The sequence below is a fragment of the Ictalurus punctatus genome, chromosome 10 (assembly GCF_001660625.3).
Source record: "Ictalurus punctatus breed USDA103 chromosome 10, Coco_2.0, whole genome shotgun sequence".
Classification (NCBI taxonomy): domain Eukaryota; kingdom Metazoa; phylum Chordata; class Actinopteri; order Siluriformes; family Ictaluridae; genus Ictalurus; species Ictalurus punctatus.
Genome location: NC_030425.2, coordinates 22,570,204 through 22,595,937, shown reverse-complemented (window position 1 = coordinate 22,595,937; position 25,734 = coordinate 22,570,204). Strand labels below are relative to the sequence as shown.

At 38.6% G+C, this 25,734-nt stretch overlaps 2 protein-coding genes across 4 annotated transcripts; one reads left to right on the top strand and one right to left on the bottom strand.

The window, feature by feature from the left end:
- Window positions 1-460: 460 nt before the first annotated feature.
- Window positions 461-8,989, top strand: gpr137bb (G protein-coupled receptor 137Bb). 3 transcript variants are annotated; one of them, XR_008397097.1, is made up of 8 exons: window positions 461-1,185; window positions 2,566-2,615; window positions 2,940-3,162; window positions 3,440-3,589; window positions 3,748-3,876; window positions 5,080-5,201; window positions 5,605-5,939; window positions 6,023-6,151. XR_008397097.1 is itself a non-coding variant. In XM_017477580.3 (7 exons), exons 1-7 carry the CDS (start codon window positions 784-786, stop codon window positions 6,120-6,122), a joined length of 1,176 nt encoding a protein of 391 aa, XP_017333069.1. In that variant the 5' UTR covers window positions 467-783; the 3' UTR covers window positions 6,123-8,989. The 3 variants fall into 3 exon arrangements, 1 of the variants encoding a protein (XP_017333069.1); XR_008397098.1 differs by having other exon boundaries at window positions 5,605-5,920; window positions 6,023-6,128; XM_017477580.3 differs by lacking the exon at window positions 5,605-5,939 and having other exon boundaries at window positions 467-1,185; window positions 6,023-8,989.
- On the bottom strand, window positions 8,665-25,039 carry ero1b (endoplasmic reticulum oxidoreductase 1 beta). The gene is made up of 16 exons (XM_017477577.3): window positions 24,617-25,039; window positions 22,025-22,144; window positions 21,394-21,477; window positions 21,200-21,241; window positions 18,437-18,519; window positions 18,193-18,266; window positions 17,924-18,044; window positions 17,206-17,252; window positions 17,033-17,044; window positions 16,748-16,774; window positions 15,168-15,260; window positions 14,657-14,903; window positions 13,869-13,938; window positions 13,034-13,120; window positions 12,550-12,683; window positions 8,665-11,765 (listed from the first exon to the last, which is right to left on the bottom strand). The coding sequence occupies exons 1-16, from the start codon at window positions 24,794-24,796 to the stop codon at window positions 11,705-11,707; spliced, it is 1,482 nt and encodes a 493-aa protein (XP_017333066.1). The 5' UTR covers window positions 24,797-25,039; the 3' UTR covers window positions 8,665-11,704.
- Window positions 25,040-25,734: the final 695 nt, after the last annotated feature.

The following is a 25,734-nucleotide window of genomic DNA, read 5'->3' as shown; positions in this document are numbered from 1 at the left end:
AAGAAATACTGTTTACCCACTCATACTGTCCATCCAATCTGAGAGAGCTTGTGCAATTTTGCCATGAAGAGCGGGCAAAAGTATCAGACATATCCCAGAATCTATTTCTTGAATTGTGGCATTTCATTTCTAGACTGTGCATGTGTACTTCTAGCATCCAGCATTATCTAGATCAATCTGTTGCTTTTCGCTCATCTCAAACAAACGTGGGTGGCCAAGGATTACACTGTAGATGCTTGAAAAATGCAATAGTGCCATCTGATGGTTTTACACCATCATTAAAATGTGTGATGCAATCATAGAAGGCTTAGTATCCTTTGATGTGGAAAATGATCAGAGGCAGCCTCCATTCCTAGAGAAATAAAGCCATAGCAGCAGGGTATGATATTAATCATGCCACATCCTAACACACACGCACACACACACAAAGCCTGGTGGAGATTCGAGTCGAGTGTCACTCTCTCTCTGAATAGCTCCACCAATGAGAGCTCGATATCCAGATCACATGCTCCTGGTCCACTCTCTACACGGCTGTAGGAAGCCATGCTTATCCTTTTCATGTCTCCTCCTCCTTCCTGCCTCATCCTTTCTCCCGGTTTTTCCCCTGCCTTTCTCCCTCACATATAGGGCTTGGGCAGGTGCATGAACATGGGCATAGAAACAGATGAGTGCAACAGCAGCAAGAACAACAGATCTGGAGCTGTGCATTTTTTTGGTGAGACCAGACCTTAATCAGCTGCCAGGAGAGAAAGTCAGGGTGTGAGAGTAAGTGAGTGCAGGAAGATGGAGGACACTCGGCTGATGGAAGAGAGGAGGGAGGACGGTTCGAGGGCTTCAGGAGCCAATGCGTCCCTCTCCCCGGCAACCTTAAGCCCGGCTGTTCCTCCGTACGTGAAGCTGGGCTTGACGGTGGCCTACACGGCTTTCTACTCGTTGCTCTTCGCCTTCGTCTATGCCCAGTTGTGGCTAGTGCTGCGCTACCGGCACAAGCGCTTCAGCTACAAGACAGTGTTCCTCTTCCTGTGCCTGCTGTGGGCGGCACTGCGTGCCCTGCTCTTCTCCTTTTACTTCAGGGACTGTGCGACAGCCAACACTCTTGGGCCCTTCGCCTTCTGGCTGCTCTACTGCTTCCCAGTGTGCCTGCAGTTTTTCACACTCAGCCTGATGAACCTCTACTGTGCACAGGTGAGATGACATGGAATGGCGGATGGACCTTTTTCAGACATGCTAGTAGGAAAACAGTCTATAATGGAAGTGTTACAATGGGGGAGGATGAGTGAAGAAGGATTAATCCCTTTAAGTCTCAGATAATTATTCAGTTATACATTAACAAGCTTATTACTCAGTAGCTACATTGAAGCGGCTGTAATTACATGGGTGAGTCCTGGGATGTTAAAGGGTTTAAATGTGGTAGGACCCCAGAATGAATTAAGGATGACAAAAGATTGCTTTACAGTGTTCTAGTTTATTCAGACGCTAAGTACATGCTGGTCTGTGTGTGACCTACATTTCAGATTAAACCTGCATTAAATATTAATGACTTCACCTGGATAATTCTCAAGTACAGTGTTGTCTACAGCACTGCAAAATCCCGACAGCAGACACAAGTTCCAGAGAAATGAAGCTGTAAAAAGTCATCTGTTACAATGCAGGCCTTGAAATGACGTGTTAAAGTAAACTCATACATGGTATTCGCTTAATTGTCTAAACATCACCTTCCAGGCTGAGACATGGTTGTAGGTTGGTTAAAGTAATGGTTCAGCCAAAAATAATATGGATAAGATTTTTACATTTACAGTTTTCTACTTACAGATGGTAAGTACTATAGATGTTCAGCATCTGTAGATGTACGTTTGAGGTCTAAAGTTTGATTCTTTGGTTTTGTACTAGAGTTATAAAGCTAATGTAACTACCAAGTAAATGAAACTTTACAATGTTTAACATCATGCAAACTACATGTTTAAATCACCACACACTTGCACTTGCTCATTGGTTGAGCTGGAGTAAGTGAAGAGGAAGGTGAAACCTGACAACATTATTGGTACAAATTATTTATTCATTGCCCCCCCTGACAAAAGTCACTTAAGGAAAAGATTATGGAAAATCAAGAAATTTTGTCTGATAATTGAAGCATAAATATGACCAGGAGACGGAAACAATATATTAAAAATTATTAGTCTTTTCAAAATCTCAAACGTATCTGCTTCTGTGGTTTGTGATAACACACTGTTGTCTATAAAAATGGATATCAGCCATCTGGAAGCTGGAATCACGTTCTTCCTCAGCACATAGTTTTGGTATCACGCCAGCACAAGCATAAGACCAGGTTGGAGGTGTGGCCTGTGGCCAAATCTGTTTAATTGCAAATTCTCCCTCTTAATAACTACTGAACTAGAATACATACGCTTCCACTTCATGATAGCAATGTTTAGAGTAAGTGTACATTTCTAAATTTGTGAACGAACTATCATTTAAAATAAATCTTACTTTACTGTAAATGAGGTCTAGCAAACTGTTTTCACTGCTTTGTACCATGACACCTCTTCTCATTTTTGTTATAAACAGGTTTTCTTTAAGGCCAAGTCGAAGTATTCTCCTCATCTGCTCAAGTACAAGTAAGCACCCTTTAAGATGCCAGTAACTCTTAATATTCTACACACTACTCACAGGCTTCCTTAATTATACACCACAGAGGACTCCTCTTCTCTAACCTTTTCTCTTATAGTACCTTTGCTAGGTTCAACTTAACTGATTCTAATGGTATAAACTGCACTCTTACAATTACACCATTAATAACACAAATATAATAAGTGTTGTTTTATTACAGTTTATATAGATTATTGTATGATAAGTGAGTCTGTAGCTTGTTTAGCCAAGCATGCTTAAATATAGACTGTTCAAAAATTTCTCCCTGTCTCTGTTTTGTCTCTCTGTCTCAGGTTCCCTTTGTACCTGGTCTTCGTAGGTGCTAGTCTGCTCTTCCTCTTGGTGAATCTGGCTTGTGCTCTGCTGGTTAAAATGACGGATGCGCAAGTTAAGACAATCGTCTTGGTGCGTGTCACCATTAACGACTCCCTTTTCGTGCTCTGTGCCATCTCTCTCTCCGTCTGTCTCTACAAGGTGGCCAAGATGTCCCTTGCCAGTATCTACCTAGAGTCCAAGGTATATGTCTCGAGAGAGATAATTAACACAATCAGCGCAATACATTTATCTAACAAGCGGCATTGCAAGATTTTAAATTTCATTATTTTGAAATATACAGTATATAATCAAATGTAATGAAATATAAGTATGACAACTACACATACATATTTCATACATTATCTTAGAAGACAGTGTGTCATCTTAAGCCATCACATGAACATATATTCTTCCTAAATTTAAATATATGCTTATTAGTTATTGTGTTACATCATCTCTGCAATATTACTGGTTACAGGGGACCTCTGTGTGTCAGGTGACCCTGATTGGCATTATGGTGATTCTCCTGTATACATCGCGTGCCTGCTACAATCTTGTTGTTCTGGCTTTAACAGACATCGAAAACATCAATTCCTTCGATTATGACTGGTACAACGTGTCTGACCAGGTAAGCATCACCACAATATCAAGCCTGTCCTGCTCCTTCTTTCTACACACACACACAGGATTGTCTACCTACTTATACAAAAAGACTTTCTCTTTCCTTTTTGGGAATGAAATACACCCACAAACACTACCTCATGTGTCTTGTCTCTGATCCTGCAGGCAGACCTGAGGTCCAATCTGGGTGATGCTGGATATGTAGTGTTCGGAGTGATTCTCTTCGTCTGGGAACTTCTGCCCACCTCCCTGGTGGTGTTCTTCTTCAGGGTTCGCAAGCCAGCACAAGACAGGGTGAGGCATAAAGGGTGGGCATGTCAGAGAAAGCAGTTATGCAGAAATGCAGTCAGTTTGACCATAAATGATATTTTGAGGCTAATAATGAAGGGCAGGTTATAGCCACCAGTTTAACATTGTGTAGACTGCATGCCTACATCATCAGACACTCACTTCAAACCATTCTGTAGCTCAGCAATGCCATTTTTTATTTATTTATTTTTTAACATAAACAGCAGAATAAGTAAGTGTAACACTTGGGGTGTGCTATTATAGGATAATAATCAACAACAGTGGTGGTGTGTGAGCAATCACCAATCTGAAGTGCACTATTTTCCTATAACAGCATGTCCTAAAGTGTTTTATTCCTCTTTTGCCAGTAGCACTTTTATTTATCTGTTTATAGTTACATTTAATATTGTGGAACATCCATGAGACAAGTTAGTTCCTCTAAGCACTTACATTATAGTTGTTCCTTTCTCAAGTAAGACAAAATTACCCAGAATAACTCAAAACCACAAAACACAGTTTTCCTCCTTCCTGAGACTTTCCCAAGGAGGAAAACTTACAGCTTTACCTCTGACTTTTTTAAAGTACTGATAGTGGAGAGTCCTTCCAAACATGTTAAATAACATCTGGAGCGGCTATGGCTCAGGTGGTAGAGCGGATTGTACAGTAATCGTAGGGTTGGCGGTTTGATTCCCGACCCACATGATGAAGTGTCCTTGGGCAAGACATTGAACCCCAAGTTGCTCCCGATGGCAAGCTAGCGCGTTGCATGGCAGCTCTGCTACCATTGGTGTGTGAGTGTGAATGGGTGAATGACAACCAGTGTAAAGTGCTGTGGAACCACTAAGGTTAAAAAAGCGCTATATAAGTGCAGACCATTTACCATCTCCTTACAGAAAGCTTCATTATATGAATGATTTTGTGTTTTTCTTTAATAACTAACATGTGTTTTAATCTGTTAATAATAAAGCATAGATTATATGCAGCATCCACCATAAAAGTCCTTTTGAGTTTGTTGTTACTATAGAAACACTAATGTAATAAGAACGTGCATATTACTATAAACATGGGATTGCCTCACAGCTAGCACTACTGTCAGAGATGCTATTATAGAATTACATTTCACTATAATATCTTCTACACATATATTCAATGCATAATATTGAGGTACTAATGTCACACTGCCATTTTTGTCTCTTAACTCCTGTCTAGAGTGCATCTGCCATCCCCAGTCACGTCTTCTCTACCAAACGCTACTTCTTTGACAATCCTCGACGATATGACAGTGATGACGATCTGGCCTGGGGATCCTATCCTCAGAATTCTTCAACAAGGTAAAAACAGCCCATCAATACCCACCCACCACATCCATATCACATTCATCATACCACAGGGAAACTGCAGTATTCCTGGATAGACTAGGATGAATCCACAAAAAAATACACAAAATCCCATAATCTGTTTATTGCAAAGTTTTGTGTCTAATGCTTGAATCTGATTGGTTAGAAGATGCTGAGTAATTTTGCATGCTATATAACATTAAATGTAACTATTACTGAATTAAAAAGAACACTATATTGCCAAAAGTATGCTGATACCTGACCATCACACCCATACACAGTTCTTCCCCAAACTGTTGCCACAAAATTGGACACAATCAACTGTTTAGAATGTTTTTGTATGCTGTAGCATTACAATTTCCCTTCACTGCAACTAAGAGACCCAAACTTGTTCCAGCATGACAATGCCCTTGTGCACAATGTGAGCTCCATGAAGACATGGCTTATCGAGGATGGAGTGGAAGAACGCGAGTGTCCTGTACAGAGCCCTGACTTCAACCCCACTGGAACACTGACTGCACCCCAGGTCTCCTCACCAGACATCAGTTCCTGACCTCACTAATGCTCTTGTGGCTGAATGAGCACAAACCCCCACCGCCACATTCCAAAATCTAGTGCAAAGCCTTCCCAGAAGATGGAGGATATTATAGCTGCAAAAGGGGAATAAATCTGGAATGGGATGTTCAACAAGCACATATGAGTGTGATGGTCAGGTGTCTACAAAGGTTTCAGGTGTCCACATACTGTAAATAACATATTGTTAGTTTTTGCAGATTGTTGTGGTATAAGAGGAATAATACCCAACTGTTTCTCAGTTTGTCCTCAGACTGCTATGACTGGGGCAGCCGAAGCAGCAGCTTCCTCATAAACCTGGGTGGAGAAAATCAGCGCTCGTCACCAGGCCTAAACCATTAACACAGGAGCTCTGCATACTGCTGTTTGTAAATCCTCTGACGCACTGCACTTTAACATGTCCATCTGCATATATGGGTCTTTACAGTTGACTAACACTTCCGCGGCACAAGCCATCCAGAAAGGGGATTGCGTAACGTGAGATCTAAGGAAGGCATGTGTTACCATGGTGATCACGGCTAAGCGATGCATGGGTTACCATGGGAACCCTGTCTGACTGCATTGTAATCTCTCATGCTGTAACTGATGTAAAAAGGTACACTAATCAAGATTTCAGTTGTCACGTCTTCAATCAAAAGGCCACAAATGTCACATGTAAGTTGTAGTTGTTACTGTAGTACACACTTATAGCTAAACCTAGTAGGAATCTGTATACACTGTAATTATTCTCGCTCGCACACACACACACACACAGTACAGTTTTAATTGTCACACGGAATCAAAGAAATCCTTTTAAAAAATCTTAATTGGAGTACCTTTAATCTGAGCACTAGTAACTTCACGTAACATAAAGTTTAGTCACCATCATATACACAAGTGAAAATATCGACCATAAAATAAGCTATTATTTATAGCACGAATGTTATTTGCTATATTTGTGTTGACAATAATAAATAGAAAAAAAGACAAGAAATACTGCTCCTGTTCCAGCAATTATTCCTATTAAAGGAATAAACGTCTTTATTTCTTCTGCAGTATTTCATGCCTTTTATTCATGCTAGTTGTGAAAATTACGCTTTCAATGGATTTGTTGGTTGAAAATATTTTGTTGAGCATCAGACTGTAAAGGTTCACCAATAAAGAAATATTTTGATGTTTGAAACAGAAATGTGTTCTTTTGACCCCAAAATCTGAAACAGCTATACTGTTAACAATAGGACTATGACTTTACACTCATTAGGTGTAATGAGCTCCTTAAACTATGCTTTAGGATTTTTAGGTCAGGACATGTCACCTATTTTTAAAATATGAAACACAACTGAAACCAGAGCTAACTACTAAAGGCAATCTTTTGTGTGCGTGTGTGTTTTATTTTTATTTTATTAGTTATTCTAAGCAAATATTTTAATGCTAGCACGAACACTGCACTGCACTATATGACATCATTAATAGGGCATTGGTGAATACTCGAGTCTGATTGGTCGGAAGGTGTTGATTAATTTTCTATAACAGTGGCTCTGATAGTAGTTCTGACTGCAAGGTTTGAATGAATGCACTCGCTCCAATAGTTTTTAATTTGTAACAATTTACACAGGGACTTGTATGGCAGATGCCCCACATTAAATGCGTTGTTGATATTTCTGTTGAAGTTGTCTGTTAGGAGATGTTTATTTAAAATTTTTGGAAGGAGTCTTCAGTGTCAGTGACTTGTAGCAGTCAGAGGTAAAGCTGGAACTTCAAAGCTGTAATTTTTAGATACAGGAAAGTCTTCAGGACAGAGGCCTTCAAGTGACTGACTGTTTGGAGGTGCTATAACTTATCTAAAAACAGGAACTAACTTTTTTAACAGATGTTTCACAGCGTTTGACAAAACTATAAATAAATAAAATATGACATTATTTAATTAATAAAAACAGTAATCATTGGCAAATTCCTGTGGTATAGAAGGAATAAAATCATTTCAGGAAATGTGGTTATTGGAAAATAATTTATCCAGGATTATTCTCTAATACTTTCTGCTTATTCTCTTAGAAAGTACACTTTGTAATGTTTTTTCCCTTACTTAAATATACTGATCAGCCATAACATTAAAAAAACATCCTGAACATCTCGTTACAATGGCATGTCAAGGGGTGGGATATATTAGGCAGTAAGTAAACAGTCAGTTCTCTAAGTTGATGTGTTGGAAGCAGGAAAAATGGGCAAGCGTAAGGATCTGAACCACACTGACAAGCACCAAATAGCTAGGCAACCGGGTCAGAGCATCTCCAAAACAGCAGGTCTTGTGGAGTGTTCCTGGTATGCAGTGGCTAGTACCTACCAAAAGTGGTTCAAGGAAGGACAACCAGTGAACTGGTGACAGGGCCAAGGATCATTGATGTGCATGGGGAGCGAAGACTAGCCCATCTGGTTCGAGTCCACAGAAGAGCTACTGTAGTACATACTGCTGAAAAACTTAATGCTGGCTGTGACAGAAAGGTGTGAATAAACAGTGCATCACAGCTTGCTGCGCATGAGGCTGTGTAGTTGCAGACCAGTCAGAATACCCATGCTGACCCCTGACTAATAAGTGCGATCCATGGAGGCCCCATCTCGCAACTTATAGAACTTAAGAGATACCATAATAAAATATGCTATTTCAGTTCCTTCATAGCATCTTCTATGCTTTTCCAGGATATCATGAATATTTCCAGGACGTTTGTTCCATTTTCCATGTGTTTTCTATGACTACACTATAATTGATAGAGGATGATTGAGAACTCTGAAAAACCATATTTGGTTTTACAATTATAATAGAGATTCGTTTCAGACTGTTTCACATCTTATATCAGAGTTTCTGAGAACTTAATCCTTTGCATGCAATCAGAGGACAAACATGGAGACGTCCAATGGCAGACATTTATTTCTCCTTTTAAATAAATAGATTTGACAAGTTCACAAATAAACAAATGATCCATTGTAATGCACACAGACAGTGAATAGAGCTGGGGAAAAACTCCTTCTTTTACAAATGGTGCAAAATCAGGACTGAAAAGAAAGAAAAACAATCATATCAGATCACACACCACTCACTCATTCTGAAGGAGTCTGATCATCAGTACTGCGAAAGCCTTTTCCTCCATCTGAACTCAGAGTATTTCCTTTCTTAATATGATATTTATTATCATTTCTTAACCATTTCAATAATAATAATAATAAAAAATCGCTGGTATTGCTCATTTAAAGCACAGGAGGCAGAAATCACTGTAGCAGAAAATGAATCAGTTTTAGCAAGGATCACAAGGATTGAAAAATAAATTAGAAAATGTAGGAACAGAGCAAACTTTAAAGACACAATCTGTTTAGTAGAGAGGTTTTCTGCACGTGAGCTGCATTACAAATGATATTTTGTAACGTTAAGGCAGACAAGTGGAACACACAGGACACTGTGGTGCTCTATAAATCATGCAACGCTACACACACAAACACGTAGCTGCCCTTAGTCACTGATCTCCCCACATGAACATCATAGACCAGCGTTCTGTGTAGAGTCAACTCAAGTATTATTGGCACCCTTCATAAGAATGAGCAAAAATGAATATACACTGAATAAGCTGCCAGTATATTAGACATACCTTGCATCTACATTAATATTATTGGCTGTAATGGACCCCCAACCAAATAATATGGTTAGAGGCAGTACTATGGTGCTCCCATTGCACTGATGGACAGGGCACGAGGGGATGACACACGACAATAGATCAGTACTGATATACTTAGTAGGCACACCCAATAAACTGGCAATGCATTATAAAAACAAAGAACTCAAGCGGTTTTATCACCCTTCAGGAAAAGTAGTCAAATTGATTGTAGAAGCTAAACATAGTTATGCTTACTCATTTTGGGGAACTTCTTTGCTTTCATTATTGTTAATATATTTCTTAGAGATGAGGTAAAATTAAATTAAATGAAATGTAATTAAGTGAAATCAAATAAAAATAATAAAATAAAATAAAGCACCATCTACCGTCTTCCGCGGACATGAGCTCACACATGTCCATGATTGGCTAGTGACACTGTGATTGACATGCAGTCTCTAAATAAAAAATAAATATATATATATTTTTTAAAAAGGCAAACCACATGGTGCGTCATAAAATTCTGTGTCTTTCAAACTTTCTGAAACTTCAGCGAATATTAACTGTAGGGGTGCCCATCCATCCATTTTCCATACTGCTTATCCTACAGATGATCGCGGTGAGCCTGGAGGATATCCACGGGAACACTGGGCAAAAAACGGGGGACACCCTGGATGGGCTGCCAACCCATATTGCAGGGCACAACTGAACACCCATTAACATAGTATGGAAAATTCGGAAATGTCAATCAGCCTACAAAACATGTCTTTGGACTGAGGGAGGAAACCAGAGTACCCGGAGTAACCCCCCGAAGCACGGGGAGAACATGCAAACCCCATGCACACATGGCAGAGGCAGGATTCAAACCCCCAACCCTGGAGGTGTGGGGCAAATGTGCAGAACACTAAGCACTCGTGCCCCCTGTAGGGGTGACATTTTCCAAATCTATGTTTTGCAAAACAATTTTTTGCTGACCTTCTTAATACATGTTTTGTGCTTGAAAAGGATTTGTGTTAAAATGACAACAGCATACAACGCTCCAATATGATTATCGAAATGACATGCATGTTGGTTTTTCTCCATACTTTAATTCTTGTTGAATTTTCATGAAGGGTGACTACAATTCTTCAGCTGACTGGATTGTGTGTATGTGTACAGAAAAGAATATATGCCAACTTCCACTTACACACTTAAAATGGTCTGACACCACAAGAGAACCAATAAAGGGAAAAATGTTTGGTCCAAACCCAACTATAACAAAGAAGGAAATATTCTCTCTCTCTCTCTCTCTCTCTCTCTCTCTCTCTCTCACACACACACACACACACACACACACACACACACACACACACACACACAGATTCCTATAAATTTAATGAGTCTCGTAAAGTTAAAAATAAACATATAAAGCATTCACATAACTGACATATGAAACATGGCATGACAGTCGAAAGAGGAAATGTCCGAAAAATAAAACGAGACACTTTTTTTTAGAAAGGCTTTGGATTGCAAACCAAGCAGTTGAGTATTTAACATTAATACTGAAGTTCAATCATTCTAGAAATATTTATTGTCACTGCACACAATTTAAAGACATCCTAGACTGGAACTATATTGCTTGTTATGAGTTACTCAGAATTGTAACATTTGCTACATATCCTATTATTCCTATTATTCCTATACATGTCCTATTTTCCCAGGTGCGATCTGGCAGCATTACATGTTAATATGAAAGCCAATTTATAATTTATGCTAAATTGCATCTTGAGGTTTTAAAGACATAAAAATATTTAAGAAAATAGTCATAGTTCCAAGAAGACATATGTACGGTTCACTAGAATGACCTCCTATGTGTGAACGCCCTCACTGACACATAAACATATTATATTCCTGCTCTCTCTTTCCCTCACACACATACACATACACACACACACACACACACACACACACACACACAGAAAAAGCGGGGGTGGGCAACCACTTTTTGTGGACCCATAGAGAAAGAGCTATGAAGTCTGGATCACGGACTGGGAAACATGTGGTGTGTGCACTCTGGTCCTGCCTCTATTTCCTGTTTCCTTCAGAAGCTGGCGGTTTGTCGCACTGTGACCTGCAGTATTTTGTTTCCTGTTAGCCGGGCAGCAGAGAACAGCAGAACAGAGCATAGGGATTTGGACAGCATTGGGGGGTGGGGGGTCCTGTTTGCCACATTCAATTCTAAAGTCCCTGATAAAGGCCTCCTTCTGAGGAGGATGAAACTATTGCAGAGTCCTCTGGGTTAGCACCACCTGGTGGCCTGGGTGTGTGTTACCTCTGGTCGTTTAGAAGCGTTCTGAAGTTGTGCAGCTCTTTTATACTGGTGGAGAGTCTGGAGTAATGAAGGAGAGTGTGAGATGGAGACGGAGACAGAGAGAGGAACAGAAACATTTTAAAAATACAAAACCATATTTGAGGAGGATGACAGCGTATTCGGGACAGGGACAGAGTGAGCCTTCAACTTGCTCTAGCCTATATTTCCCATAATCATAGTGACAACTTTAGATAAATATTTAATGACGTGTAATTTATTACAAATAAAATAGATCCTTCAGAGTCTATCTGGTTTCATATGGACCAGTTATTCACATATCTGCATATCTCGCTTGTTCACTCCCATAAAAAGAAAGATTGTTGGTAAATATGTATATAATACTGTTGGTGAGGTATAAAAATGATGTTATGTAGTTAATGAAGTTAAATATAACTGTTATTAACACTGGTTCTTGTGAACCTAGTGGTCTGGCTTGTGAGACTAATAGATATTTCCTTGGAGACTGTGTATGATAACGTGTACTCTCCTACTAGTGCTTCTGTCCGTCCCAGTGAAGGAGCCGTGGCTTCCACATTATTTGTTTTTTTTTCTATTCCTAGGCGGACTGAAGTTTTTTTTTTACTGTGAGCAGATATTGATCAAATATCACAAAAAGTGTTCTGATGATAAAAATCACTGACAGCACCATTAATGGCATTAAAAGAGCTGCATTTTAATCCACTGCTCTGAAGCTGAAAGGAGGTCTCTCATGAGAATTTGTGTGCTGATGAAAAGGCACACAGTGAGACAGACAGCGCTTGCATTTAACCTGCATGAGACACCCTAAATCTTTAATCCTTACCTCCCAAAGCCATTGAGCAAAGCTACAGTCTCCTGGCGTGTGAGCTGGAAGCCTTTGGAGGGACTGTTTTCTGGAAGATTTTTGATCTCTTTCTCAGAAAAGAGGATTCTGAGGGCGGTGCCCAGGCCTTGGGTCTGAGGAGAAACAAACAGCATGTCAGACTTAGGGTGTGTTCAAAAACACACTAGTGGGTTTACATGAAGATTATTGAAGTCTGTTCAATAGATTACAAATGTTTGTAGATTAAAAACATGGTTTAGTACTAAATCCTTACTGAAAATATAATGTACGCCAAAGGTGTTAAAAGGAGTTATAAAAAAAAGAGAAAGTAAACCACTTATTTTCTTTACATGTTTAAAAAAAAACAAAAACATAATTACATCTAATATATAGAAATGTACATTTCTGAGCTAGGCACACAGGATTAACAACTCTGAACAAACAGGGGGGCTTTCCAGAATGAGAACAACACTCGTAACCATACCTGTAACTTCCCCCACAGTCGACATTTACTGCAGCCCACGCAGTCCATTATACGAGAAATGTTCTTAAAATGGAGCCTGAACTCTTCCTGGTGATGGAGAGACCCAACAACATGATGTTTATGAAAAACAAAACACTCTAAACTGACATTCAGTCACTGGAATTGTCTGCATAATCAAAAACAAAATGGCATCATGGCAATTAAGGAAAATAACCAAATCTGTGGTAAAAGATTTTCTCCAAAGCAAGTCACATTTGGCTTAATTATGTGAAGCAAGCTACCTAGAACTAAATACCAGATACAGTGGCCCATTTAAAGGCCTCGAGGTCTAGAGAAACACTGACTTGTATGATGACACTGTTCACGTCTAAACAACACGGTGGAGTAACACAGAGGTGCATCTCCAATTCTGTATAATAAATTTTTTATTCTAATATTTTGAGATACTGGATTTTTGATTTCCATGAGCTGTAAGCAATAATCAAGATTAAAAGAAAAAAGGTTTGAAATATTTCACATTATGGGTAACGAATCTAGAATATATGAAAGTTCCACTTTTTGAATTAAATTACAGAAAAAAAAAGAACTTTTCCACAATGATTCAAATTTTTTGAGATGCACCTGTATAGGATTCTTACTGAATAAAACAGTGGGAAGATGGACTCATGAAAAAACCTTTCTACATCCCTCCTATTTACATGCTTAGCTTTAAATATACATGACAAAGTTCCCCTTTCACATCGCTTGAAGAGCAATCTGCATGTGTTTTGCAAGTCTGAAAGTGTGTGTTTACACACACTGTAAAAATCTGTATTTACAAAGACTACCTACTCACCTTTAACCTTTTGGCTTCCATTTTGTGGCCTGCAAACATGGAGCTCTCATCAAAGTGCATGGGGAAAGCTCTACAGAGAGACAGACAATATTCTTGAAAATATATATATATATATATATATATATATATATACACACACACACACACACACACATATATATATATCATATTTTTACTACAGCGCTCTTACTCATGAATTCTCAATTCTGACGGTCATATAGTGAATTTTATTTTCTTTTATAACTGCAGCTTTGACAGTAGTGCACGCTGTAATTCACATCACAAGTGTCTATTAATTTGCTTTTTCTAATACTTTAATTTCTAATGAATCATTTTTATGAGGAAGATTTTTATGATGGACACTTCAAATAATTAAAAAAACAACATTATTTATAAAAATATATAATTGTTGATATGGTGACACTTTTTTTGCAATACGTCACGCCACCTCATCATTTGTGATTTTCTTATAATAGCACAGCATGTTTCATTAATTATTATGCATATTATAGTAAAGTTTGAATTTTTATGTGTCCCTTTTTAATAATACGACGGCTACATTTAGTAGGGCGCTTCTGGCCCACAAATCTAAACAAGTTATATTACTTAACCACTTGTAGTGCCAGTTTATTATTCAGTTAGTCACCATAAAGTAAATTATTGAGAAATGACTACGATTTGTTCATTTACTTTCATGACTCTTTAAAATATATGTAGTTATGAGGGAGAGAAACAAGATGTTCTGGATCCTGGGAGTGTAAGGGGTTAATCATGCATCTGGCACTCACTTGGTCTCGTTGAAGATCTGCAGCAGTAGCTCTTTGGTATCCGAGTCTTCCTGTGTGTTGCCTGTGTACAGGTTAATGAACGAGCGCTCGAAATACGGTGCCACTTTGGACAGTGCTCTCAGCTCGATCAGGTACAGGAAGTAAAGGTTTTTCAGCCTGCGTGTTCCCTCGCCCTTGGTCTCGGCAGAGTCAAATCTCCGGCGAAACTCGTGCACGTTGGGTCCCCACACTGCCTTCCCCCAGCCCTCTGTAAACACATACACACACACACGCACACACACACACGCAGGTGCATGCACACAACACAGGTGGGACAGTGAGAAAGCAGAAAACAGCAGCAATTGTAATTATATTATCATTAAAATCTTAATATACACTATCAAAAGTTTAGACACCCTACATTCAATATATATATTTTCACTGTCTTAAAGGACATTTTGATAAAAGATTTACAGTTGAAGACCATAAACACACCAGCAGAATTATTAATAGATGATTCCTTGACACTCACCATCCAAGAGGTATTCAGCAGACAGGTGGAGATTTATGCTGCTGTGGAGGCCAGAAATAAGCCGGTAGAACACTCTCTTCTCCAGACACAATCCTACAGCAGACAACCAAACCACATATATCTTTTACAAGCATTATCACAGTCATCATTATATATATATATAAAAAATAACAACAACAACAAAAAACTCAAATTAGTCTTACAGATTTACAGAACCCTTGATTATGAACAACAAGCATGGCATCAGTGGTTGGTTGCACCTGGCCATAAGACAAGTTGAGTGTAACTTAAATTTTACAGCGTTGTATGAAGTAAACACTTGTTCTGTATACAAACAACTATGCTGCACTGACGTGAAATATTAAAGCTTCACCTGACTTGTTAAGTAAGAAATGAAACACAAGGTGGAATGCTGTTAAAGGAAAACAATCAACTATTGGGTGGTGTGATGCGGCCTGACACGAAGGAGAGTTTTTCCCACCCCAAAGTTTATTATTTTTCAAAAACAGCACATCCTGTAGTGTTTCCTCAGAAATTTGCCAATTGTTGTTTTTTTTGTTTTGTTTTTTTTTACATTTATTTTAAATGAATGACACATCAACACTTTTTAACACGTTATAGTTGATTTAATTTTGTGGAATGTCTGTGAAACGAGTTAGTTCCTGTTATAACAGCTATAAATAGTCCTTCCTGTGCTAGCCTCTCATTTTTCTCTCTTGCTTAACATGTTACTGAGAAATATGACAGCATTTGTCCTGAAAACAGTACTGACACTGGAGGCTCCTTCCATAGATGCTAAATAAAAGACTACGTAACAAAAAAAACTTAACCATAACAATTATATGTTCTTCTTAGTTAAATATAATTCTGTTTGTTTAAGCTGTTTATTATTTGATTTAGTATATGTGGCAGGTCTGCCATACAAGTCCCTGTGAATGAGTTGTTACTAGAGAAACAATATTAGAAAAATAAAAAAGCAACACCTTCTAGCCAATCAGATTTGATAATTCAGCAGACAATGATGATAACGTAGCATATTCGTTCATCAGTTCAAAAACAGATCAAATACAGTAAAAAAAAGAAACCAATACAGCGTTTGCCTCTATTACCTAGTATCGGAAAAAGTCCACACTCAAAATCAGTCATAGCTACGCAGTATTTAGCACTGAAGACTATCTTAATATAAGACCTGATGGTGAAACCTTTATTATCCTCCATGCTCTTCACTCTACAAGTGTGTGTGTGTGTGTCTGCCTTTGAGAAAACTGGTGAGTTTAGCAACCCTATAGTGTACCAGAGGGCTACACAAGATCTCCATGAATGAGGTCTAAACTGGCACTGCTTATGACAGCTTAATACCCTCACTGGGAATATGTTTAGAGAGAGTCATCCATTTAGCAGGGTGCTGAGTACACAGGGACAGTACACTACACTGTGAGGGTCACAATGTCTGGTCTGTCCAGTAGTTTGAGAGTGTGTGTGTGTGTGTGTGTGAGTTCAGCTGTGGTGTATTTGTCTGCTGTATTGACTGCTGAGTTGTGTCAGTGGAAATGTGCTGATAATGACAAAGATCCAGTTACCTTCCAGCCAGTTGTAAAAGCCTTCACCTGTGTGAACAGAGTAAACACAAACCGCATGTAAAATCAGCCCTGACAGAGCAAGTAGGTCAAGATAAAAAGTGCTTATTAAGGATTTGATCTCTCCTGTCCATGTTACCGTATTAGTCCAGGGTCTAAACACACAGAAAATGTTTAAAATCCCACTTCTACTGAAATTCTCTCTCTCTCTCTCTCACACACACACACACGATCCACAGTGATGGACCTACATATAAATGTTTTTAATATATACAGAGTTATACTCACCATCATCATCACCTAGAAGAGAAGTAGAAATAACAAATGATTAAAAAAAAGCATAATCATAATAACACTGTCTTTATACACAACAATCGTGCCATTATGTGCCTTTGGAAATGTAACACGATTCAGATTTGTAGAGGAACTTATCAACATGAAGCAAAAAGCAAAAAACTCACCACGACTTGGAGCCAAGGGGTTAAGAGGCCGATACACTGACCTCGGCCTAAAAACAGACGATAAATATTTGTAGTGAATAAAACAGAATGAATCATTAATATGAGCATACATAGTGTGAGTGTCTGTCCCTGAAGTCACAGACAATTGACCATAACAATGTTGGTATGATTTCTCACAGTTGTTATTAGTATGAGAAAATTTTACTTTCATGCATTTACTCAATAATTATTTTCATTTTATGTCATAACTGCTTGAGAACCTGCACTTGCCATGATCACTCAAACAGTGTGACTTATTAACATGAGCACATTTTAGAAAAGGAAATGAGACGTGCTGCATTTTTAAAAACTGGCTCAGCCTGTATTGTTTAGAATGCAAACATTTTTGTTCTGCACGTTAGCTGCTGATGAAATGGTCCTGATTAAATGTGAAGTATTCATTGCCATGTTATTTCAGGGACACTGTGTGTGTTGTGCGTATGTTTGCATTAGAAACTAGGGGAAAAAAATGAGACTGGAGTCACAAACCAAATCCTGGGTTCAAAGCAAGAATTAAACATTTCAGACCCAGTGACTCATTATTAATACCAATGATTCCTTTTCCTACCATTTTAACTGGTATAATATCATATTTGGTTACATGGGCCATAATTCTGAATTGAGTCTGGATTATTGAATCCATGAAGACTTCTATTTCCCAGGCATTCAAATATCTCACTTGAAGCAGTTCTCCTCGTAGATGCTGTTCCACACTCTCCACGCAGAAGGTCCTTTATATCCGGTGTAGCGTTCGGGATTCAACCGTAGATCCACATACTCGGCTTCGGGAGATGTCTCGTCTGCAAACAGCCCAAGACAAGAAATAACAGTGTGTCTAGGCCTTAAGCAAACCAAACCAGGCAGGTGTACTTACTCACGTGCTATCAAGAATAATAAAAGCGTTATCTGTTTGAAAAGGTCTGTAATAGAGAAAGTGTGAAACATTACCATCCAGGCCACAGAAGTGATCCTGGGCATCGTCATGGTGAGCCCAGTCCTCAAACGCCTCTTTACTTTGATTACTATAGACAGAAAAATAAGACAATTGTGAAGAACCAGAAAGATTTCTAATACACAAGTACAGTTTTGTAATAATGCATGCTTTTTGCTTCAACAAACATGAGTATATCTAACAGAAGGACAGCAACAGCAAGGTCTGCTGAGTGTGAGTGTGTGTGTGTTAACTATATACCTCAGTGTACTGTTAATGGCACCCAGCTCATGGGCCTGTTCACATTCCTTAATGTCGCTGATAGTGTTCGCAGCGAGAGAGTACTACCAGGAGAAAGGACACATGTCAGAACTCAGATAAAGGGAAGATGTAGATTCAGAAATGACAAACTAGGGATACATTATACTACTTTTACTATTATTATAGCCACAATTCACAATCAGGCTTGGATTTTGGAAGCAGTTGGCATCAATATATATATTTTTTATTTTTATTTTTTTTAAACCCTAAGTACGGGAGTGGTTGGTAGTGGATGCTCGTCCACACAATAGACTTGTTAACGTTGCCGATTAGTAAAATAAGGTTGGGTTAGGAGTGCAGGAGTCTTGAATCAAGCTGTTGAGACCGCTGTGTATGTTTTTCTATTGTTGTCTCCTAGTAACAAGAAAGCAAGTGTGTGCTTGGTGTTTTCACTTCAGTTAAGCAACAAGTAACGAGCTGAGTAATGTGTGCAGCCGTTAAGTGTGTGTTCGCCGCTTGTTTAATGCATGTTCTCGGTCACCGTGATATATACATAGGTCAAGAGCTTCAGGTAATGTTCAAATCAAACATCAGAATGAAAAAAGTGTGATCTCTGTGACTTTAACCATGGCATGGATGTTGATGCCAGATGGGCTGATTTGAGTATTAGAGAAACTACTGAACTCTCGGGATTTTCCATACACAGCACCCTCTAGAGTTTACACAGAATGGTGTCAAAAAAACAAAAAACACTGAGTGAACGACAGTTCTGTGGGTGGAAACGCCTTGTTGATAAGAAACGTTAGGGGAAAATGGCCAGACTGGTTCTTGCTGAAGGATATATGAACTCAAATAATCACTCTTTACAACCGTGGTGAGCATAAAAGCATCTCAGCATGCACAATCTTGAGGTGGACGGGCTACAACAGCAAAAGACCACATTGGGTTCCACGTTTTTCAAACAAGAACAAAAAACTGAGGCTATCATGGGCACAGGCTCACAGAAACTGGGCAGTTGGAAGATTACAACAAAATCACCTGCTCTTTTTCCAGTCTGTCCAGTTTTGGTGAGTTTGTGTCCATGATAGCCTCGGATTCTTGTTCTTCACTGACACGAGTGGAACCTGATGTGGTCTTCTGCTGTTCTAACCCATCCACCTCAAAGTTTGATATGTTGTGCTTTCTGAGATGTTTTTCTGCTCACCACGGTTGTAAAGAATCATTATTTCAGCTACTACAGACTTCCTGATACCTCAAACCAGTCTGGTCATTCTCCTCTGTTCTTTATCACCAACAATGTGTTTCAGCCTGCAGGCCTCCGCTCACTGGATGTTTTTTGTATTTCGCACCATTCTGTGTAAACTCTAGAGTCTAAATTCCCAGGAGCTCAGCAGTTTCTGAAATACTCAAACCAGCCCAACTACTAAAAACAACTATGCCACAGTTAAAGTCACATTTTAACATTTGATGTGAATATTAATTGAAGCTCTGCATGATTTTATGCATTGTGCTGCTGCCACATAGTTGAATGATTAGATAACTGCATGGATGTGCAGGTGTTCCCAATAAAGTGGATGGTGAGTGTTTCTGTATGTGGAATCTGGTCTGAAACAGATAATCTAAAGATCTGCACTGCCCAAGACTCAGTGAATAATCTCACATGAATACTGTAATCATAAGGACTCAACTCAGGACTCTTATTCTCAATATTATCCCACTGAACAACCTTTCAACACATTTCATACTGTTTGTCATTACAGTGCAGTGTCTGGGTCCTCTTAGCGTTCCTTCCTCATGTCATCTTGGGGAGTTTATCCGTCATCTCTGGCATGTTCGTTAGGAATCTAAATCTAAATCTACATCAGGATTTTCCGGTAAAGCTGCTTTCTGACAACGTCTATAATAAAATGTCGACAATTCACAACCTCACTCTAACCTAGTGGTTACAAAACATTTGGAGGGTCAGTGCTCAAAATTCACAGACTGGTCTAAATGCTTTGAAGTCAATATAAGTGACCTTGACTGTTATCACAGAACCAGATGCCTCAGCACTTTGGGCACACACATACACGCTACAGGACAAACAATGAGAGCTCTCTAAAAGAGTGCTGTGTGCTGACGCGACACTAAGTGCTAGAAAAAGTCCACCTATCCTTAGGGTTCTGCTCCATTACACAAACCTGTAGGCTTTAAGCAAACAAAAGACACTTAACGTCCCAGCTGACCATGGGACAGAACTGCATCACAGTATTCAATTACGGCACTTTTGTTTTATTTTCCATAGACTAAGAATGACAAAATATTTTTCTAATACATGTCAGTGATTTACAGAACATATGTATATGTTATGTGTCATTATGTCCAATTATGTGTGTGTGTGATATATATATATATATATATATATATATATATATATATATATATATATATATATATATATATATATATATATATATATATATATACACACATATACACATATACATACACGCACACACATACACGCACACACGTAGAATTATGTAAATCCTCCGAATATGATGTGTAATATAATATGCTACATGATCATCTCAAACCCTCAGAACTAAGCTAGACATACAGTAAGCTTCAAACATCACACATTTCTGATATTACTGTATAAATTAAAGTGCTGTACCAATCCTTAACAGTTTGAACCTCTACTGCATGCATTTAATTATATTATCATTCCCATCTATATTTTGTTTACTAAAAGTAGCATATTCACTCCAGAGTTTGTCTCACCTTATTATAGTTGCCTGATTTAATTCCCACAGGGATCTTACTCTGTATGAATAAACACACACATGAAAAAACAAAGAAAAAAACAATAAACCAAGATGAAAATATTTTACAGGTCTTGCACAGCAATATATAAACTCAGCTTCATGTCTCACGTAATACAATTAAGAGACAAATAAGCCAGAAAGGCTGTTAACCTCCGGGCAGGGCTCCACGTGGCAGTCCTTGATCGAGCAGTGGCCGTCGTCAGGCCAGAACGGACACGGACGCTTCAGGTTCACCTGCCGAGAGAGAATCCATGGGAAATGACTGCAGCTTTTTCTGTGGTATCACAGTGCACTAGCGTAGCTTGAAGGAACCCAATGACAGATTTGATACGGATTACCCTAACCAGATATCTGAACTGTATCTTATATTGCTCTCTGCCACTCAGCCACTTCCTGTAAAGCAGTTCTGTACCGAGGATGCTTCTTCTGCACTGCGCGCTACATTCTCACATACGCCCATGACTATGCATATATCAGCCTTTTCAACTGATTGCTCTGTGCTGTGGGTAAATTAGATGAATCGTTTAACATTCAAAGACCTTCTGATGTTGGAAAAAGAACCAAGGAAGGAAACCATCAGGCGTGAACTTGTATATGTAGTGTAAAGAGTGTTAGTTTCGATTCTGCTTAAATACAGGACCAGGATTTTGGCATTAAAGATCATATGTGACTCCTCTGGTTTAATTTGTCTTTTCCTTCATTTCAGGAACACATTATGTGAAATAACTGATAATGATCATGCAGTTAAATAAACAGGTTTTGGTTAGTCAGCTTGACTTACCCTGTAGTATCTAAAGAAGTCTCTTTCAATGAGCTTGCGTATGAGAGGAAAAATTTTGAAGTTGTTGAAGACATCAATGCTCTCGATGTCGCAGAAGCAGTCGTCCAAAACACCTGTCAACTTCAGACAACAAAAAAAGAACGATGGTTTTATTTAAAAAGAGGAAGAGAAGAAAGATGTTAATATTAACCCTATACATCACTCAAGATTTAAAAAGACTTTTGCACTTTAGATTATGTGTGATTAAGCCGATAGAATCAACTAGCACTATTTAAACAGAGGTCTAACCAGGAACCTGCTTTCCCTTTTCACATCTGATACCAACTGCCCATGTATTATGAATGGACAGATGCTTTGTGTTAGACAGGTGTGGTATTCGATAGCCACCTAAATAATTAATACCGTCATCCAATCAAAGCAACAGGTCTAAACTATCTCATCCTATATCTACAAGAGCTCAGAAGAAAATAACAGCACAGATGGCTGATATTGCAAAAATATAATATGATACTTGAATATATGATAGAGAAAACTGTCACATTAATAAAATGCAAAAGAATAAAGAAAGAAAAATCTTTTTCGTAGATAATGAAGCAATTAATAAAGGTGATGCAAAATTGTTACAACGAGTAACGCTGGAGTCAATCAGAGTTCTGAATGTAACCAAACCTGTGAGAAAAGTGCATCGTGAAACAATAACAACATTATATCCTCTGGAGACCCAAACTCTTCAGGCTTTCTCATCATTATTTCTGTTTATTAACACTTTATAACTATGAGAACTGTTCAATATCATCAAACAGGAAGGCATCTGGAAAATGACTAACACCCAGCTGTACACATACTAAGATCTACACACACACACACACACACACACACAGATGCAAGCATACAGTATATACAGTACTATGCAGAAGTCTTAGGCACCCTAATTTTTAGTACAAACTTTGTTCTAGGTTTTTATTTTATGACTTCTACATTATCGAGTCAGTACAACAAACATTTTAGATTCCCAAACATTAGTTATCCAACACCAAATTGAATGTGAAAGAAAAATGTTTATGTCAGTAAAGAAAGCAGCATATTACGTAAGAGGCCGACAATTAACACAATGAACGACAAAAAAACACAATGAAGTCTGCTGGGTTTTGCTGAAAAAAATTTGAAGCGAGTGAAAAAGTAAAAGTCTCCTGAAGAACCGTGGCTGGTTCTGCAAGATGCTCAATAAAACTCACAGCTCATTTCCTTATAAAACTGCACAAACTGTACCGAGGACTACTATTGTTGTTTTTTTAAAGCAAATGGTCATCACACCAAATACTGACTGTGTTTCATTTATTATTGTTTACTGCTCTTTATAGTATTTTTTTTTTAAATGTAGAAACTTTTGATTTCATTATTTTTTAGGCATCTTTGCTCTACAGCAAGTACTCTGTGTGTGTAATTATATATATATATATATATATATATATATATATATATATATATATATATATATATATATACACACACACACACTCTATAATCATTCTCATATATTCTCATATAATCATATCATCAAGCCCTAATAACCCCCGAGAAACACAAACAGAGTTAGTATAAAACTTTGTAAAGTAGAAAAGATTATTGTATACTACTGGAATACTTTGCTATGCTGTGAAAGCTATTCATTCATGCCAGGTGTCATGAGTAGATCAGTGCTCTTACACTGTGTGTGATCTGGAATAATTTCAAAAGTCCAAACAGGCTGACAGCAAGAAGGCTCGTCCTCCATGGGATGCACCTTGTGTCCGGCATTCTGTTATTATAATTATTAAAACGTCCTCATATCTCCGTGAAGTTAACAGCTGTAATCTCCCTGCAGAAATCATGCCCACATGCGACAAGGCGGCCGCTTTAAAAATCAACCACCGCGTGCGTACTGTGCCACGCCCACAAACACGTTTACGTCATACATGCCCCGCCCTCCCGTTGTAGTTTCCACATTCAGCGTAAAACAGCAGAGAGAGGGTCGTGTGAGGTTCGGAGAACTACATATCCCATAATCCTGTGCACGCAGTAGCTGTGCGGAGCCAATCAGACAACAACACGCTCAGTAAGCGCCACTACACACCTCTGAATGTACACTGAGAGTTTTGTATAACTGCTACAGTGCCTGCTTCGTGGACTTTATGCTTTAAGCTGTTTTGTTTTGTTAATATTTCCCCATCATTAATAATAATAAAAAAATTTGAATGCAGGTGCTTCAGTATGACATTTATCCCTTAGTTTATATTATATATATATATATATATATATATATATATATATATATATATATATATATATATATATATCAGGAGTGTTTATTTCCCATAAAAACCATCAAATTAAAGGCAAACAGAACGAAAATGAGCATATTTGAGATTTAGGGAAAAGAGGAAGTTACATCGTGTACGCTCGCGCAGCGGTGACGTCATGCCCGAGTGGTAATGGAAAGTGCGAGAAGGATGCGCTGTGTGACAGCACGAGCTAAATACCACCAAAATAACCACAATAAAGTGAATAAAACTTATGTATACTATATAATTCAAATCATAACCCTGTACTCACGTGACAAAAACAGCTCTGGTCCGCACTGTCCGGTGTCACCTTACTGACGCGTTTGTGTTGTTGTTGTGTTTTGTCTTGAATGTTCTTGTTGCTGTTGTGAAACCATCCATACACAAAGTCTCCGAACAGCAAACACAGAAAAAATATAATCCCACAAGTGCGCAGTGTGCGTTTTACCATTGCTAACGCCAAGTCTTATTTCCACAGCCCTACACTCAGTGGCAGGTTACTAAACTAAACTAGCTAGCGAAGTAGCTAATTAGCGTCAACAAATAATAATGTCCAAATTCTTCCAACTCTTCTACTGTAGATATCACTGTATTGCTTTTTAGAGAATGCGAAGACCTTACGGAAGTTCTTTTTATCGGAAATACAAATTTAAGGAAAACAGGCGACTGTTTCCTCAATGCTGCACGGTCCTGACTACGGAAGGCGAGAAGGTTCATTCCAACGCGTTTGGGAAAAAAGCAGCCTGTTGATCAGCTGATAGACTGGGTTGTTGCAACATACTTTAAGGCAGGGGTTCCCAAACTTTTCCAGGGCAAGGCCCCCCAAATGGCATTAACATTTGACCGAGGCCCCCCTTTTGCAAGATGTCTTTAAAACTCATTAAAAATACAGACTTCTGAATATATCCCCCTTTTTTAAATTAATAATTACATCTTACATCTTTACATTGCATTACATTAGGAATTGATTGTGTGTCTGTGTGTGTGGTTGTCTGAGAGTGAGAATTTATTTTTCACACCAAATTGTTGAGGCCCCCCGGGCGTCCCCTGGCGGCCACCACTTTGAAAACCACGACCTTAAGGCATAAAACTATAAAAATAATAATAATAAAAAAATAATAATAAAAAAAACTTTAAAAAATATCCAAACTTTTTTTGGGGCCAGATTGATGTTGTACAGTATACTGGAGTATATCCATAGAGCTCATGAAATCAGAGCACAAGGTGGGGGGCACCCTGGACTGAGCACCATCTCATTGTAGGGCACACACATACTCACACTATGGACAACTTGGAAATGCCAGTCAGCCTACAGTGCATGTCTTTGGACTGGGGGAAAGAAACCAAAGAAACCAGAGTACCCAGAAGAAACCCCTGAAGCACAGGTGA

What these genes read in the sequence shown, in the direction of transcription:
- gpr137bb (XM_017477580.3), top strand. Translation starts at nt 784, where the DNA reads ATGGAGGACACTCGGCTGATGGAAGAGAGGAGGGAGGACGGTTCGAGG. An exon ending in CCTCATCTGCTCAAGTACAA is followed by an intron (nt 2,616 to 2,939) that starts GTAAGCACCCTT and finishes TCTCTGTCTCAG; the next exon opens with GTTCCCTTTGTACCTGGTCT. An exon ending in GTATCTACCTAGAGTCCAAG is followed by an intron (nt 3,163 to 3,439) that starts GTATATGTCTCG and finishes TACTGGTTACAG; the next exon opens with GGGACCTCTGTGTGTCAGGT.
- ero1b (XM_017477577.3), bottom strand. Translation starts at nt 24,796, where the DNA reads ATGGTAAAACGCACACTGCGCACTTGTGGGATTATATTTTTTCTGTGT. An exon ending in ACGTGGAGCCCTGCCCGGAG is followed by an intron (nt 21,242 to 21,393) that starts GTTAACAGCCTT and finishes TTATTCATACAG; the next exon opens with AGTAAGATCCCTGTGGGAAT. An exon ending in GACTGTGGGGGAAGTTACAG is followed by an intron (nt 12,684 to 13,033) that starts GTATGGTTACGA and finishes GTTTCTCCTCAG; the next exon opens with ACCCAAGGCCTGGGCACCGC.